General features: G+C 36.8%; 1 protein-coding gene across 1 annotated transcript in view; it reads right to left on the bottom strand.

The window, feature by feature from the left end:
• The window catches only part of SYN2 (synapsin II), a gene marked incomplete at its 5' end in the record, with an annotated part of 110,894 nt that extends 99,443 nt beyond the window's left edge, over positions 1 to 11,451 (bottom strand). The window contains 3 exons of the mRNA XM_008948187.1: positions 4,639 to 4,795; positions 8,929 to 9,020; positions 11,394 to 11,451. Of these exons, the coding sequence (XP_008946435.1) occupies positions 4,639 to 4,795; positions 8,929 to 9,020; positions 11,394 to 11,451 (307 nt within the window). The remainder of the gene's footprint in view (positions 1 to 4,638; positions 4,796 to 8,928; positions 9,021 to 11,393) is intronic.
• Between the last annotated feature and the right edge of the window lie 3,331 nt (positions 11,452 to 14,782).

Below are 14,782 nucleotides of genomic sequence, written 5' to 3'. Positions count from 1 at the left end.
GAATATGTTTCAGTACAAGATGGGTTCACATCTGGAGCTCTACGTAAAAACACCAGGACCTTTCAGCTGTCTTCAGGATGACACTGTCTTCTGGGTCCTCACTCCACTCTGCCAGCTTTTGACCAGAGAATAGTTCCTTTTTTTTTTTCCCCTTTATTTCCCACATTATCGAACAGATGTAGCTGTTTGTCAGTAGGCCAACAAAGGTTAGGTCACAGGAGGCCAACCCACTCAGCACCCATCCATTCAGTGACAGATGTCTCTTCAGAAGTGGCTGCAACCATGCAGTAGCTGGACACACTACAGTGGGCTTTCTACCCCTCTGTGATTACTTCAAGGCAGTGTTTCAAATTAAGTACAGATTCTTCCACCAGCATGGCAACAGCTAATTAAGACCCAAGCGCACACACACAAATGTTTTTTTGTAGACCCATTGTAGGCTGTGCCATCTCCTTCACCAGAGTAAATGTGTAATTAACTTATCAGCAGACCCTTGAAGCCTTCTATACCAGCCACTGTTATGCAGCCTCCTGAGGCACACTAACAGGAGAACAGATTTGGAGCCAGCTACAGATGCTGCTGGTTTTCCTCTGCAGTCAAGGATTCAGAACTGCCATCGCAGAACTGGGCTGATTTTATGAGCATTTTCTTCCTCTTCAGTCATGTACACTTGGTCTATACAACTGCAGCAATACTGTCATCTCTGCAGTGTTGAAATGCTCATAACTATCTGAACCAAGCAGCAGCAATCCAGATACTCTAATGCATGTAATTAGTACATCACAGTCCAGGTTTAACTGAAATAAAGTGTTCTATCTATACCAGCCATGGACGCCAAACCTTGCAGTCCCTGACAAGACAGAGTCTCCAATTAACTCCACCTCACTGCATAATTCCAGTCATTAGAAATCTCCTATACACAGAGTGGATGAAGAGCTAATGGTCTAAAGATCTGTGGAATCCCAAGACTGCACCTCGATCACCAATATTTCCAACTGAAGTGAAAACCAGGAGCAGGGTTCAGTTGAGGCAAACACTTCTGCATGCAAATTTCACATTTTTCTTAAGAGGAATTATGCAAAATTAAGCGTGCAAGGCAGAAGGAATTTTTAAAAAATTCAACCCAATACACTGAAAAATTCTGGTTATCTTCTTTTTTTTCCTTTTTTTAATATTATTTCCCCAGTGTGAACCATAAGCATGAGATTTTACTTATTACTGCAAGAACTGTCATTATCACCATGTTTTCCAGTCACTTCCAGCCTCTGCAATTACTTACTACGCTTCCCTACATCATGCACTATCAGAAAGATTACACAGAATCTCATAAATGAGACATTCCTCATTGGAGGCTTATTTCTTGAATGACATTTGCTAAAGGAAATTAGAGATAATAAAATATCTACATTGTTACTTTAAATAATACCAAATGATACCTCTGGGTAATTAATTATGCATTTTTTTCCCCCCTTACTATTATAAAACTTTCATCAATGCTTTACAACAGGTTCTGCACACCATTTGACATCAGTGAAACTATAAGATGGGTCACGAATCCAACAAGGAAAATACACATTTTTGGTTCCCCTTAACTTGATGTAACTGTAAATGAAACTAGGTGACATTTTTGTCTCATTTGAATAGGCACAAGGCTATTGCTTCACAACACGACCATGCAATGGAACATTCCAGTGTGGTGAGAGGACATGAACCTTAACGTTGTTTCTCCACAGCTCTGCATGCACTCAGTAAAAAAGAACTTAGGCTTTATTTGCAAAACTCATGTTTTCCCCCTAGATGCTGATGTTCTTACTAGCATTGAAGTGAAATCCATCCCACCACCCAGGATCATGAGTTTTTCATGAAGCAGGCAGTAAGTATTGTCACAGAAGTGAAATAACAGGAGTACTGTAATGAGCCCAGATCATTAACATATTCCAGTTTGCAAACATCTCGCCCCACACATTCATTCCAATATTTCCTTTGCCATGGTTGCTAGCATCCTGACTTTTCAAAGGGTTATATGGTGCTTTGAACTTTTGACATGCATTTGAGGGAGCTATGCCTGTCCTGACACTGGAAAACACGAGCTTTGAGACTTGTTTTCAGTATGCTCCTGGCAATCTTCCCACCAGCCGTCTTTCAATAATACACCTCACATCAAACACAGATTTGCTGACTGGTTAGTGGCAAGGGCAAAGAAACCCACATGTGTTGCAGACACAGTGCAAAAAGAGTCCTTGTGAAAAAAAAAAGCCAGCTGCTTCAGTTTCTAAGGCAGGGTGTGAATCTGCCCTCCAGGCTGAAAGAGATGTTCATCTGGAGCTGCATGTTCTACAAAAAAAAAAAAAAAAATTCAAAGACCTGGAACTCTGAAGAACAGTAATATAACAAACAAAGATTTCATATGTTGGATTCTAACTCTCATTTTACTTGATAGCCCTTTTATAACTAGTCTAACTTTCCTGACTTCCCCTCCTAGCAATTAACAGTCCAGCCATTAACCCAGCGCTACCAGGTCACCATCAAACCATGTCCTTCAGCACTGCATCTACCCAGCTCCAACACTGCCCTGAGCAGTCTGGGCCAGGGATTGACAACCCTTTTGAGGAAGAAATGGTTCCTAATGTCCAACCTAAACCTCCCCTGACACAACCTAAGGCTGTTTCTTTTTGTCTTATTGCTTTCTACATGGGAAATGAGCACAGCTGTCAGCATGTGACCTGTCTGACACTAAATTTTCTTCAGGAATAGGTATTTCTAAGAGGAAATAGCTGAGAGAGATGTGAAAAGTTGTCTTGCTGAGGCTGTGCAAAATTTGAGTATTTCAAAGAAAACATATTTTAGATATTCTACATCTATCAGATGTAGAAGTGGCAAGGAACATCCCAAAGCAAAAAAAAAAATCTCTATATTCAAATACAATAAGATCAGCTGAAAAATATTTCCATTTCATTCATATCTATGCTGAAACAAGCTACAGAAATTTCAGCCAAAATGAGAATTTTTGCAGAAACTAAAGATATATATATGGCAATTTGGAAGACAACCATTTCGTCATGAACTGCTGTGTCACACCTTAAAAAAAGCTCTACCATAATTCCAGACTACTTTAAAATTATTAGAACTAATTTCAAATAAGACCTTATAAGCATAATACGTTCTGGTTTGTGAGGTGTATTGTATAAAATAAAAAAAATAAATATGGAGCATGACTTAATTCTTCCATGCATTTAACCTTATACTTGCTTTTTCTGGGTCTTCCAGTTGTCATACTGGATATTCCTACAACTCCCTGTTACTCCAAATTATCATTAGAAAAGTGAAAAACTGGCACAGAAATTTTATGTGCAACAAGACGAGTTGCAAGGAAGAAATATCTTTATTGGTTTGGTTGAAGAACAGCCATGACTAATGCCACCAGAAGAACATTATAAGGAGGAATTAATTGCTCATTTACTTTTTATTGCATCATTATTGCATATAAATGCTACTGCCTCACCACCCAGCTTTATTACAAACGATGAATCAAAGCATTAAGAGATGCCACAGAGCATAGAAAATGCAGTGTACTAAAATAACGGATTCAGCAAGGTACTATATGTATTCTGAAAAGTTATAAATGCTTTATCAATTATTTATTCCCCACTGTAGTTTACTGCAACATAAAAATATAATAAAATTAGCTGCAAGAGGTATATGTTAAAATCTGCTGACAATTTTTTGGAGGTATTTTCATAGTAAGTGTGAAAAAATTAATATCTTCAAAGCAATAAAAAGGACTGCAGTAGAAATTTCCTTCACTGTGAAAAATACTGACAACTGTTCTCTTCTTACCCAAACATCAGGGGGGAAATTTATGAAGCTTTAGCTATATATCACAAGTGGTATTCATCAAAGCTTCAATAGCTCTTAGGTAACTGAATGTCTCTATTATAGGAACAGTGACTGCACCATTGATAAATCATCTTTTACAGCATCATATTTTAACTCATTGCTCCTCACATTTAGTTCTATACGAACCAAAAAGATCATCAAATTCTACCTCCACCACTCCCAAAGCATGTAATGAAAAACTGAATTGGCTTCTACACTAAAACTGGCAAATATGTGATTCTCCAGTGTACCTCATCTCTCCAGATGTAACTGAAAACACCAACTTCTACCCCCATATCCACAAGATTATGAAAAGAGCTTTCAAACGAGGAAACCAATAGCTTCAGATTTCCCTCCTAAAGCATAGCCCCAAAAATTTCACAGGCATGAGGAAAACACTGGCTAAAAGTCTGTTTAAATTATGTTCAAAGCCACAAATATGAAAAATATTCTCAGCTTGTTTTTCCCTGACAAATTGTGAATAAACACACTTTCCTCACTTGAGGAAGCCTGTCAGCAGTGGACAGGCTTTCTTTTCATTTCCTCAATTATTTCATTATTTGTACTACTATTTTTTTTTTTCATTTCTGTCTCCATGCTGGCTCTTTGGAAAAGAATTATTTAAATATCTTAGTTTTCTTTCACTATTGCGTCACTGCTCTGCTAAGTAACTGCAGTTTGATACTCAGTATTCATGAAAGGGCACTAAACAAGCAAACCGATCGGCTCTGCACCAGAAGCACGTTTCAGTACATCACTTACCACCCACGGTTTGTCACAGAAGTTGTAGACTGATTCCAGGGAGTTGACACTAGGGATCCCTGCGTACTGCATTCCAATGATCAAGTTACGGAAGTCTTCATTTTCTGCCATGCTGAAGGAATGTTGTCGAACAAGGACAAAATCAGGCCTGAAGGACCTGGCAAGCAAAAGATACGTTGCTAATAAGGCAATGATCAAGTCAGTTTTCCTTCAACTGCAAAAACTTAAAAGGAAAAATGTCCAGCTAATGGATAGAGAAGTACTGAAACACCCAAAATAAAGGTAAATGCTTAAAGACAGAAAGAACTATTAGGCTGTATGAAAATCCGTACTCTATCATTTCTTAACCATTGTTCAGAAAACATCAGCATCCGGTCAACACTGTGAGTCCATTAGGAAGAGAGACAATTTATCACAGCTTTTCAGGTTGTTTTCCCACTGACAGAGAAATCGTACATATAAATTCTATGTATGTTCTAAATTTAAGCACACCAGTTCCTGAGCAATGACTATCAAAAAAAGCAGACAAATGCTTCCACCAGAAACCTAAGCTTCTTGGGAACAATTTTTTTTTCTACAGCCATTGTCAGACTGTTATAAAGACACTAAGAAACTAATCAACCCCTTTGCTTGCAAAAGGAACCACACCGTAATTGGAGAGGATCATAATTCAATTTTTGATCAAGACACTTGTCAAAACTAATTTCTAAACTTACAATTGCACTTTTCCCTCCCCTCATTCTCTCTTGTACCTAAGCAAGATTTCCCCTGTTCCAACGTCTGTGGCTTCTCATCACCATGAACCTTTGAGAACAGTTTGACATCATCTTTTCTTTACTCAAACCCTGACATTTAGTTACTGAAGGAGGTTCTGAAAAACAGACAGGACAGAGCCACCAATACAAAAGCAATTCACTCCTAAACTTGACCACTGAAACACTCTCTTCTGCATTCAGATTTTATAGGTGGAAAAAAACACTGACTATCTTGGAGATACCAACTTCCTGGAATAGCTATAACTGTAGGATAAATTAAATTAGTGTAGTAAATAAGTGTAGTTATTCACATGTCTTGAATAAATATAAGCTGTGTACTGGAGTGAAAATTTCTGAAGATTACAAAATAATTCAGAAATCCCACACTAATAAAACAAAACCAAACCAACTAAAATTCACATTCAAATTGCTCAGGCAATTTTGAGATTCCACTCTGACTGTAGTAGTCAAAGTATATTAGCTGGATTCTGAGGCTGGCTTTCCAAAGCAATGCATGATTTGGGAAAAGCGACATTACAATGATTTGCTGTCAAGTGTTGTTGACGTGGCACTGTACAACAATCATCAAAAATTGTAGAGAAATGCTTGCCTTTAACAGGTTTCCAAAAAAATATTTGCAGCATAGTTCTAAGAACTTGTGATCCAGGTTTCATGGTGGCAGGCAAGCCTAGTGTTTGAAATAAGGAAAGTCTATTGACTGACACAACATGAGTATAATACTTTGAGGTTTAATGATGTCTTAATCAAAATTGCAGGCCACTCAGTGACAGAAGGAGATCCTCTCTCTCATTTACAATAGTGCTCAGGGGGATTACACATCCCCTCAAAGACAGCACTGTGGTTTTAGGTACAGTAAAGAACAGAACGTGTCCTTTAAAATGCCAATTTAATGAAACAACTGGGGAATTGGGGGAATGTACTCTTAAAAAACATTGAAAATAAAAATTACATATTTTGCTTTACAAAAATTTCTCAAAGAAACGTGAAACATTTACATAATTGCTGTAGTTCTGTAATTACCACTGGACAGAATGACTGTGTTTAGAGAAGAAGGTCATAAAAATTTTAATCCTGGTTCAACCATTTGTAAGAACCAAAATCTCAGCATTATGGAACACGAGATATCATTTTTCATGGTTTAATTTTCATTCACAAAAATGAGAAAAGCACGTGCCTGTTACACAGTTTCTACCTCCCGAACTAAGGCAGTAGGATTTTGTCACTGAAACGTCTATGATTTTACTAACTAGCATTTTGCTCACTAATCTATGACAGAGGTGAATTTGGACACCATGTTAATAACACAGTGGATTTTTCATCTCACTGTTCAGGTGTTTATGTCTTTTTAATAATCTGCTCATAGTCCATATCCAACGTGAACTTTTGCACCAGCAATTTCTCTTGCCTCTCCTGATGGTTGAGACAGACAGAAACAAAGGAACATGCCACACATCCTGACACCTGACCCATATGTAATGCTGGATTTCACATGAAGATTCTTATTAACTGAATGTGTACAGTAATACCTGTCACTATCACTGCATCCCTTAGCTACACAGGAAACACATCCCAAGCTTCAAGCAATAAACTTCACAAACTCACTAGGCTTAAAGTAACATAAAGACTAGCACCTATCTGAAGATACAGGATATTTATGAAAAATACTTTAGTTTTTCAAGACTATTCTATATCCCCAGATAAACTGCAATAGAAACAGAGAACTGCTGTCTGATCATGTCTGCATAGCCCTCTCACACCAGAAAGCCCACACATATACGCTGATATCTCAGAGAGGTTTCAGGGCTACTTATCAACCTCAGGTAGTTCCATTTGGTTAAATAAATTACCCAAATAACAGATAATATTATAAAATCCTTTGTCACCTCATTATCTGATGACACACAGCTTCTGTTTCTTAACATTAGCAGCAGTTTTACTAGGTTTTCTCATAAAGTACAAATATCCATCTTTGTCGATGCTATTTTCTGAAGGTTCCCAACTCATGTTAAGCATCAACATTTTTTAATGCTAGCTTGGCCTCAACACTTTTGTTCAGTTTGGAAAAATCTTTACAGAAAAACCACTAAGGAGTAGCAATCAAGATTTCATGGCTCCAAAACTTCTATCACTGGGGAAAATAAAAACACCAACCCTAACAGAAAACAAACAAACAAACAGTCACATAAAATCTCTTACTCTTCCAAGGAAACAATCTTGTGGATTTGGCATAAGTTGTTGCAGTATTTTTGGAACACACAAGAGATTAAGCTGTTATGAGTTTTAAGCCATAAAGTGCATTTATTTTCAATATTTTTCTTTGGTTTTTTTTTTTTTTCACATGAATGAAATTTTTCAAAACTTTTATTTGGACAGTTGTTGTGCAAAAATGCAGAGATACAAGATGTTGTATGCTGTCCAACTCCCTGAACCCTTACTCTTGTCTAAAGATAAACATAACCAGTAAACAACCAGGTTACCATTAGTGGCTCAATCCACCTTCCTGAATGCAAGTGTTCAAACAACTGCTACTATAATGAGAGAAAATCTAGGACTCCCTGAAATAATTTACTTAAGCTTTCACATCTCCCAGACATAGCCTTGTTTTCTACCCCTACATTTACAGGGCTCTTGACATCCTTACTATAAAAAAAAATTATAAAATGACCCTGCCTTCAATTGGACTAATAATTTTCTTTGGACAAAACAGCCTATTGGGAAATCTCAGGCTTTTAAACTGAAATCATTCAAACAGACAGTGATGTTCCAGTAACTATCCTGAGAGAGGTTCTATGACCTGGCATATTTTGACAGAAAATATTCAACATTGGAAATAAATACTGTTCATCTGGAAAGGTCTGACATGTACAAAATCACCCTGTCTTGTGACCAGTGCTGCATTTCCCAGTTCAAGAGAGACAAGGAAATACTGGAGAGAGTCCAGAGGAAGCTACAGAGATGCTGAGGGGCCTGGGGCAGCTATGTGCCCAGGAAAGGCTGAGAGCCCTGGGGCTGTTCAGCCTGCAGAAGAGAAGACTCAGAAGGGATCTGACCAATGCTGAGCAAGAGCTAAAGGGCAGGGGGCCAGATTCTTCTCAGTGGTGCTCAGCAACAGGGCAAGGGGCAACAGGCACAAACTGGAACACAGGAACTCTGGATCTCCAGAGGTCCCTTCCAACCCCTGCCATTCTGTGACCCTGTCTCTATTCCTGAAGCAAAGGTAAGATCCAAATAAATAAACTTAATTCTCAATCATGTACTGTTAAAACCTGACTTCATTTCCACCTTATTCAAATCTGTATTTCACGTGACCAAAATATCAAGACTCCTCCCCATCACAACAGGATTTACTGAACCCATCAGATACTTCATTTCCTACTCCTCATGCCAATGAGTGAGGTGGCTTGCATCAGTCAAAATCCCTATCACATGTATAGAAATAACGATTCAGTACCTTTTACATGCATACATTATGCCATTTATTGCTTTTTGCTGTTATCTGTTTAGTTTGTCTTACCTGACAACTTTAGTGCCATTTCGAAATACTTGAATATCTACGGCGTAATTGCCATCAGCATGGGCTATCAAGTTGATTTCTGAAAATTCTGCCTATGAAAAGAAAACTTGCATTAGCCCGTCCAGTTTATTTCACCTTTATTCTCCTAAATATCTTCTTTTAATTACTGGTATCTGAATTATTAGTATTTAATTATTAGTATCTGAACTGCTGACAACAGACATTTGGAATATAATGAGCACCAAGAGGATACTAATCTGACAGTATTTGTCATATGACATATCACAATTGAATAAATTCTAAGACAACAAAAGCAAAAAAAGTAAAAAAATTGTGAAAACGGGTGTGGGGCAAGCGGGAATTATATTGCTTCACTTGTGTCTGCACACAATTGTAGAGATACTTTGCATGGTGTTATTGAAGAGATTAACACAGATGCAACAATTATGTAAAGTTCTGAAGAAAACAGTACAAGAGCAATGTTAAAATAACCAAGATAAATAGAATATTTTCTTACAGCATCTCTTAATCTATTTTACTCCTTACTATTTCCTTCACGTGCATTTACTCATCTTTTTTAAAGACCTGGTACTAATAACCAACTGACAAAATTCACAAATAAAGAGCTTTTTCAAAGTATCTTCTCACACTGGAAACGTGGAATTTAAAAGGAATCAATTCCATACTCTGAATCTACAGTTATTTGAAAGGAAAGGACAGGATGTTTTTCATTTATCCACAGTCTTTCATCAGCTTAGACTCTCAAGGCACATTACAATAACATTACACAGCAGAAGAATTGAAATGCATCCAGCTGTCTTCTAGTGGATAAATAAAAGCGCCTTTGCTATCCCAGACACTAATAGAGAATAGAGAGTGTCAGAATTCTCATCAGTCTCCTCCTGAAAAATGGCATCACTAAAACTCTTCCCAAGTAAAATCTGCGTAAGGCTTTACTGTTCAGTGAAGGCAAGCGTTGAAGACTGTAACTACACTTCCAACCTGATAGCTTAAGTATGTGCTTGATTCCAAGCATGGAGGTCTATCCACCAAACCCCATGCACTTATATATTTTCTTGGATCAGTGCTACAATGTTCTAAACAAAAGAGGCAGTTTAGAATCACCGAAACAGCACAAATGGTGAGAGACTGAAACATCTGTGTAAAGAATCATTTAAAATCTATTTAAGATGAGATTGATAACTGATGTCTCCAATTAATAAATTATATTAAACATTTACAAGGATTCACAGTATAGATTTTGTAGCTTAACAGTTTAGTATGCGACAGAAAATATATGTTGATAGTTTGCTCCAAGTAATAGAAAAATAAAACAATGCTCTCTATTAGCAAAAGAACATTAAAGCAGTTGTTAACTATTTGTATATGATTGTCACAGTGTTGATGTGTTACAAAATGACTACTAGGTTCAGAAACTTTCAACCTGTTACAGATTAAAGGCAGTTCTGGTCCTGCGAGGGACCACATGAAGGCAATTTGAGGCTTACACAGAGCTTTTGTTAATAGTAAAGAGACAGTGTGCATGATGTGAGCTGCATGGTCTGATCTAGGTGTGAATAGTATTTTCAGACAAAATAACATGTCTTCTCCTTTCCCTGTCTTTCCCTCAATACTCTTGAGGATCCTTGGCAAAGCTTTCCATGTTTCCAAGCCAAGAACATCAGCAGATATTCAATGGTGTAAAGAATGGAGCAAAGCTAGATGCTGTACAACTACAGTGAATTCAGATAAGCTGAATCCACACAGCTAGCGATAATTTTCCTTCAATCTCCAAAATTCCTCTAAGAAAACAATTCAGTTTAGGTAATGAGGCTTCTTACAGTGGCATCTGTTAGTAGAATTCAAGACTGAAAAGCAGTGAAAAGACTTAACTCCCTAGTTCAGATATCTAGCTCAAACAAAACAGTCATATTATAATGCACCCTGAATTCTATCTCCATATTTATTTAGTTTTTTTTTTAAAAAAAACAACCAAACAAACCAACAAACCTACATGCTGGCACTGCAACCAGAGTCTAAGTGTATTCTCAGGTGAAGGAATTAGTGCTGCAGAAATGCAACATGTAATTCCTGAAGCGTCTGGGAAATTCACTCTCCAAGCAACAACTTTTGAATACATGTGGTGCAAATTATGATCAGACTCCTCTAAAACGGGCCACATTAGAATGTAATAAAATTAAATCTGTGAGTGTTGTACTTGTGAGACTTTTTTGAAGTACAAAGGACTATGCATCCATCTATACATATATGTATATAGAATCATAGAATCATTTAGATTGGAAAAAAACCTTTAAGATCAAATCCAACCATTAATATGACACTACCAAGTCTCGCCCTAAACCATGTCTCTCAGTGCCACATCTTTCAAAGACCTCCAGGAAGACATGTATTTATCCACATATATTATTTGTATAAATAGTACTTAGATTAAGTAATTTAATTACCTGTTCAACCTTTATGTCGTATTCTCCATGGACTTTTTTCCCACGAAAAGCCTTGGCCCTGCAGGAAAAAAGGGAGAGAGAAAAATCAAGGCTATATCTGTTATCTGTTATGATATGTGTCTGTTATCAGTAGCTACATAAGAGCTCGCTGCATGGCCTTCAGTATCTTGAAAATGCACATATATATGCTAATTGAATCTACCTACTGCACATGCACAATTCTCTTCCCTTTGATATCCTTGTATCCTTAACATCCCATCACACGCAGTATTTTGTGATAAGAAGTATAATGTGATCATCAGTATTAAAATGTATAAAGTATACCAAAACATACTTCACAGTTATTAATATGAAATTAATGTCACTAAGAAGATGCAGTCTTGCTCTCATTAAAGTCCACAGTGCCAGTGGAAATGAATTTCAGTGTGAAGGAATACCTAACAACCACTCATGGTAATCTTTATCCACATAGTTTATTTAGAAAAACTGCTTCATTACAAACACAATCCTTAGAAACTTTATATAGTTTTTAAAGAAAGTATCAGAAGTACTGTAGATTGATGCCACCAAGTTTTCAAGTGCCTGATTTACTAATCAGCATTGCTTTTTCTAGACTAACTTGAGACAATATAATTAATCTGAAGAAGCGCTTAGGGGCAATTATTATGCACCAGGATTGCTGTAATATAGCAGAACTGAATTCAGTGATGCAGTCTCCTGGGTCTAACAAGCAGACTTTTTCTAGGAACCTGTCAGTTGTATGCCTTAAGCAACATGTATCTACTTTGCAACAAATGGGAATCAAAAAAAAAAAACCCAAAATATTGACAAAAGGGAACTATTCTAACACTCTGAAACTGGAAAAGGGTTATGGTAACAGTCCCTCTGTGCCTTCTTTGCTCAAGCCAAACCTCAGAGTAACTTTCCTACTTTTATTATATGCAAGCAAAAATTTGTTGCACAATCCAAAAACAGACCACCAGAGAATATCTTCTCAAGGGTTAAAAAGAAAGTAACTTTGTCCATTTTCAACATCTGACAGCATGCTCTTATGCCAAACTAAATCTACCTCATTAGAAAAAGTAATGTATGCCACATATTAAAGCATTTCATCATTGCTTTTGGAAAATCCTTTTCCCATTGAGGTCCAGAAAAGCTTCACCACTGGTTTCAACAGTAAAAGGACCCAACTTCATAATAATCAACTGAAAACACTGTCCTTGGCAACATATTTCTTAAAGATATCTTAAGTATTATGGATAACAGATGGTAGAAAGGAAAAGAAGTGTTTATACTGAAATGGCAGACTAAAATACTGCCCAACAACTCATTCTGTATGAATACACGATTGGTAGAGAAGACAACAATGAGGAAAGCATTTGCCTAACTGCTTTATACATTTTTCTTGTAATAAAGACACATGAAATATGAAGCTTGAAACCCATTGTTTTATTAGAAGAGGTGCATACTCAGCATATTGTTATCAAATATTTTTGACAATAAAAACAGGAGAAGTTAAATATACTGTGTCACAACTCTAAAAAAGAAATATTATTAATCACTTATTTTTCTTTCCCAACTTGTTTCGAAATTCTGTACGGGGAATATGAAAATTGTCTCTTGAAAACTTTGAATATGCCTGGCCACAGCTTGAGTTTTATAATCCTGTTTATGTTGAAGCGTTAGCTGGACCAGTTAACCTAATAGGTGCAGGAAAATCAGGGACATCTCTATTAGCCTTGAGAACTCCCCAAAAGCCAGACCAGACAGAAAGGTCTCATGCTCAAAGATAACACCACGTCTGCCTCAGGAGAAAAGCAACCAATCCATAACAACAGACAACTTAAATGTCTCTTTGAAAAGCTCAGATTTACCACATTGAAAAATATTTAAAACTCCAATTCTCATCCTCATTAATTTAATGGTAATGTTATTGTTGAATTTTACTGGGAGCAGGATGAGCTCCTAGATCTTACTTCTTAGGTAGCAACAGGTGAGGTAAAAGCATTACTGGACATCAAAGAACACAAATTTCATTTAAATAGACTTATGTTGGCTATATAACACAACAAATATTATAGTGAAGCTGCCTCTGGGACACGGAAAAGTAAGCTTAGAGTAATATTCAGTTTCTTAAAATCTGAACGGTAACTTGAATATATGCAGAGATTAAAGCTCCCACAATGCTCCCTAACAAATGTCAGCAACTCATTTCTTCTTTAAGAGAGGAAATGGAAACAGGAAACCACAAAGAGCCAAAGAGCATCTATGCTATTCTTTAGCTCTACATCCACTGCACATGTTGGAATGTGCTCAAAACATTAGTTAATTATTAATTAGTGAGATGCTATTCCTTGAAATTCAGTCTTTCTACTTAAACATCATTTAGATGAGCCAACCTTTAAACAACTAAACTCTGGTATGACTCTCATTTCAACAAATGACTTCATCTTTGAAAATAAACAGTCATAGTAAGTACTGAAATTAAGCAATCTGAGGCTCAAAAACAAACATGACATTTAATCATTTAGAGGCTTAATTGCCAAGTAGCTTTAACCAACATCTTTTACAAAAATGTATAATAATAATATTCTCCAAATGTTGAGCCACAAATTGCAAGAATGTATCATGATATGGAAAAAATAACTTGGAGCAGAAAGGAATGACTCAGCTGTTTTAGAACAAACTATAAGAAATTCTTAGCACAAGTTTGCTGTGCAATAGCACCTAGTTTTCATTTTATTTACTGTACTCAGGATATACAGACATGCCCTGCTTGAATTATTTCCCATTTGCGATATGAGACATGTGCAACCCTATCATAAAGACATTTATTACATGCCTAAATTAACAGTTTGTTGGTTTGTTGTTTGGTTTGGTTTTTTACTGAGGAGTGGTAGGGAACAGTCTTTAGAGAAACTGATTTAAAGGATTCCACTGAGTTGTAGTTTGCAATTCCTGCTACACCTACTGAGCATGAGTACTGAGCATGGAGTACCCGTGTATCAACTCTGGGAGCACTTCTGTAGAAAGGGGTTAATGCTTTCAAGGTCAGGGTCTCTAGACAAGGTATTTGAAAAAAAGCATGAGGTCAGTAAAGTTAACAAATATTCAGGTAACATCTTGCTGCTCATTGTTGACAATTCCTTGCATTGTACATAGGGAAGAAAAGGGAAGAAAGTGGTACAATTATTCATCTCCAACTCACTCTGTAAAGAGTTGCTTCGCAAAGCCTAAGCATAGAGAAAACAGACAGCTACTAATATGAATGCTGCCTACTGGAGTTACTACCATGACCTCTTACAGTCAGAATCTTTTCAGAATATGTGGAAATATTTATGTAGTTCTTGCTTCACAATTCCTTTCCTGGATAAAATAATCTTGTACAT

The sequence above is a fragment of the Merops nubicus genome, unplaced genomic scaffold (assembly GCF_000691845.1).
Source record: "Merops nubicus isolate BGI_N331 unplaced genomic scaffold, ASM69184v1 scaffold15599, whole genome shotgun sequence".
Classification (NCBI taxonomy): domain Eukaryota; kingdom Metazoa; phylum Chordata; class Aves; order Coraciiformes; family Meropidae; genus Merops; species Merops nubicus.
The sequence above is the reverse complement of the archived record's forward strand: the minus strand, read 5'-3'. Positions and strand labels throughout refer to the sequence as shown.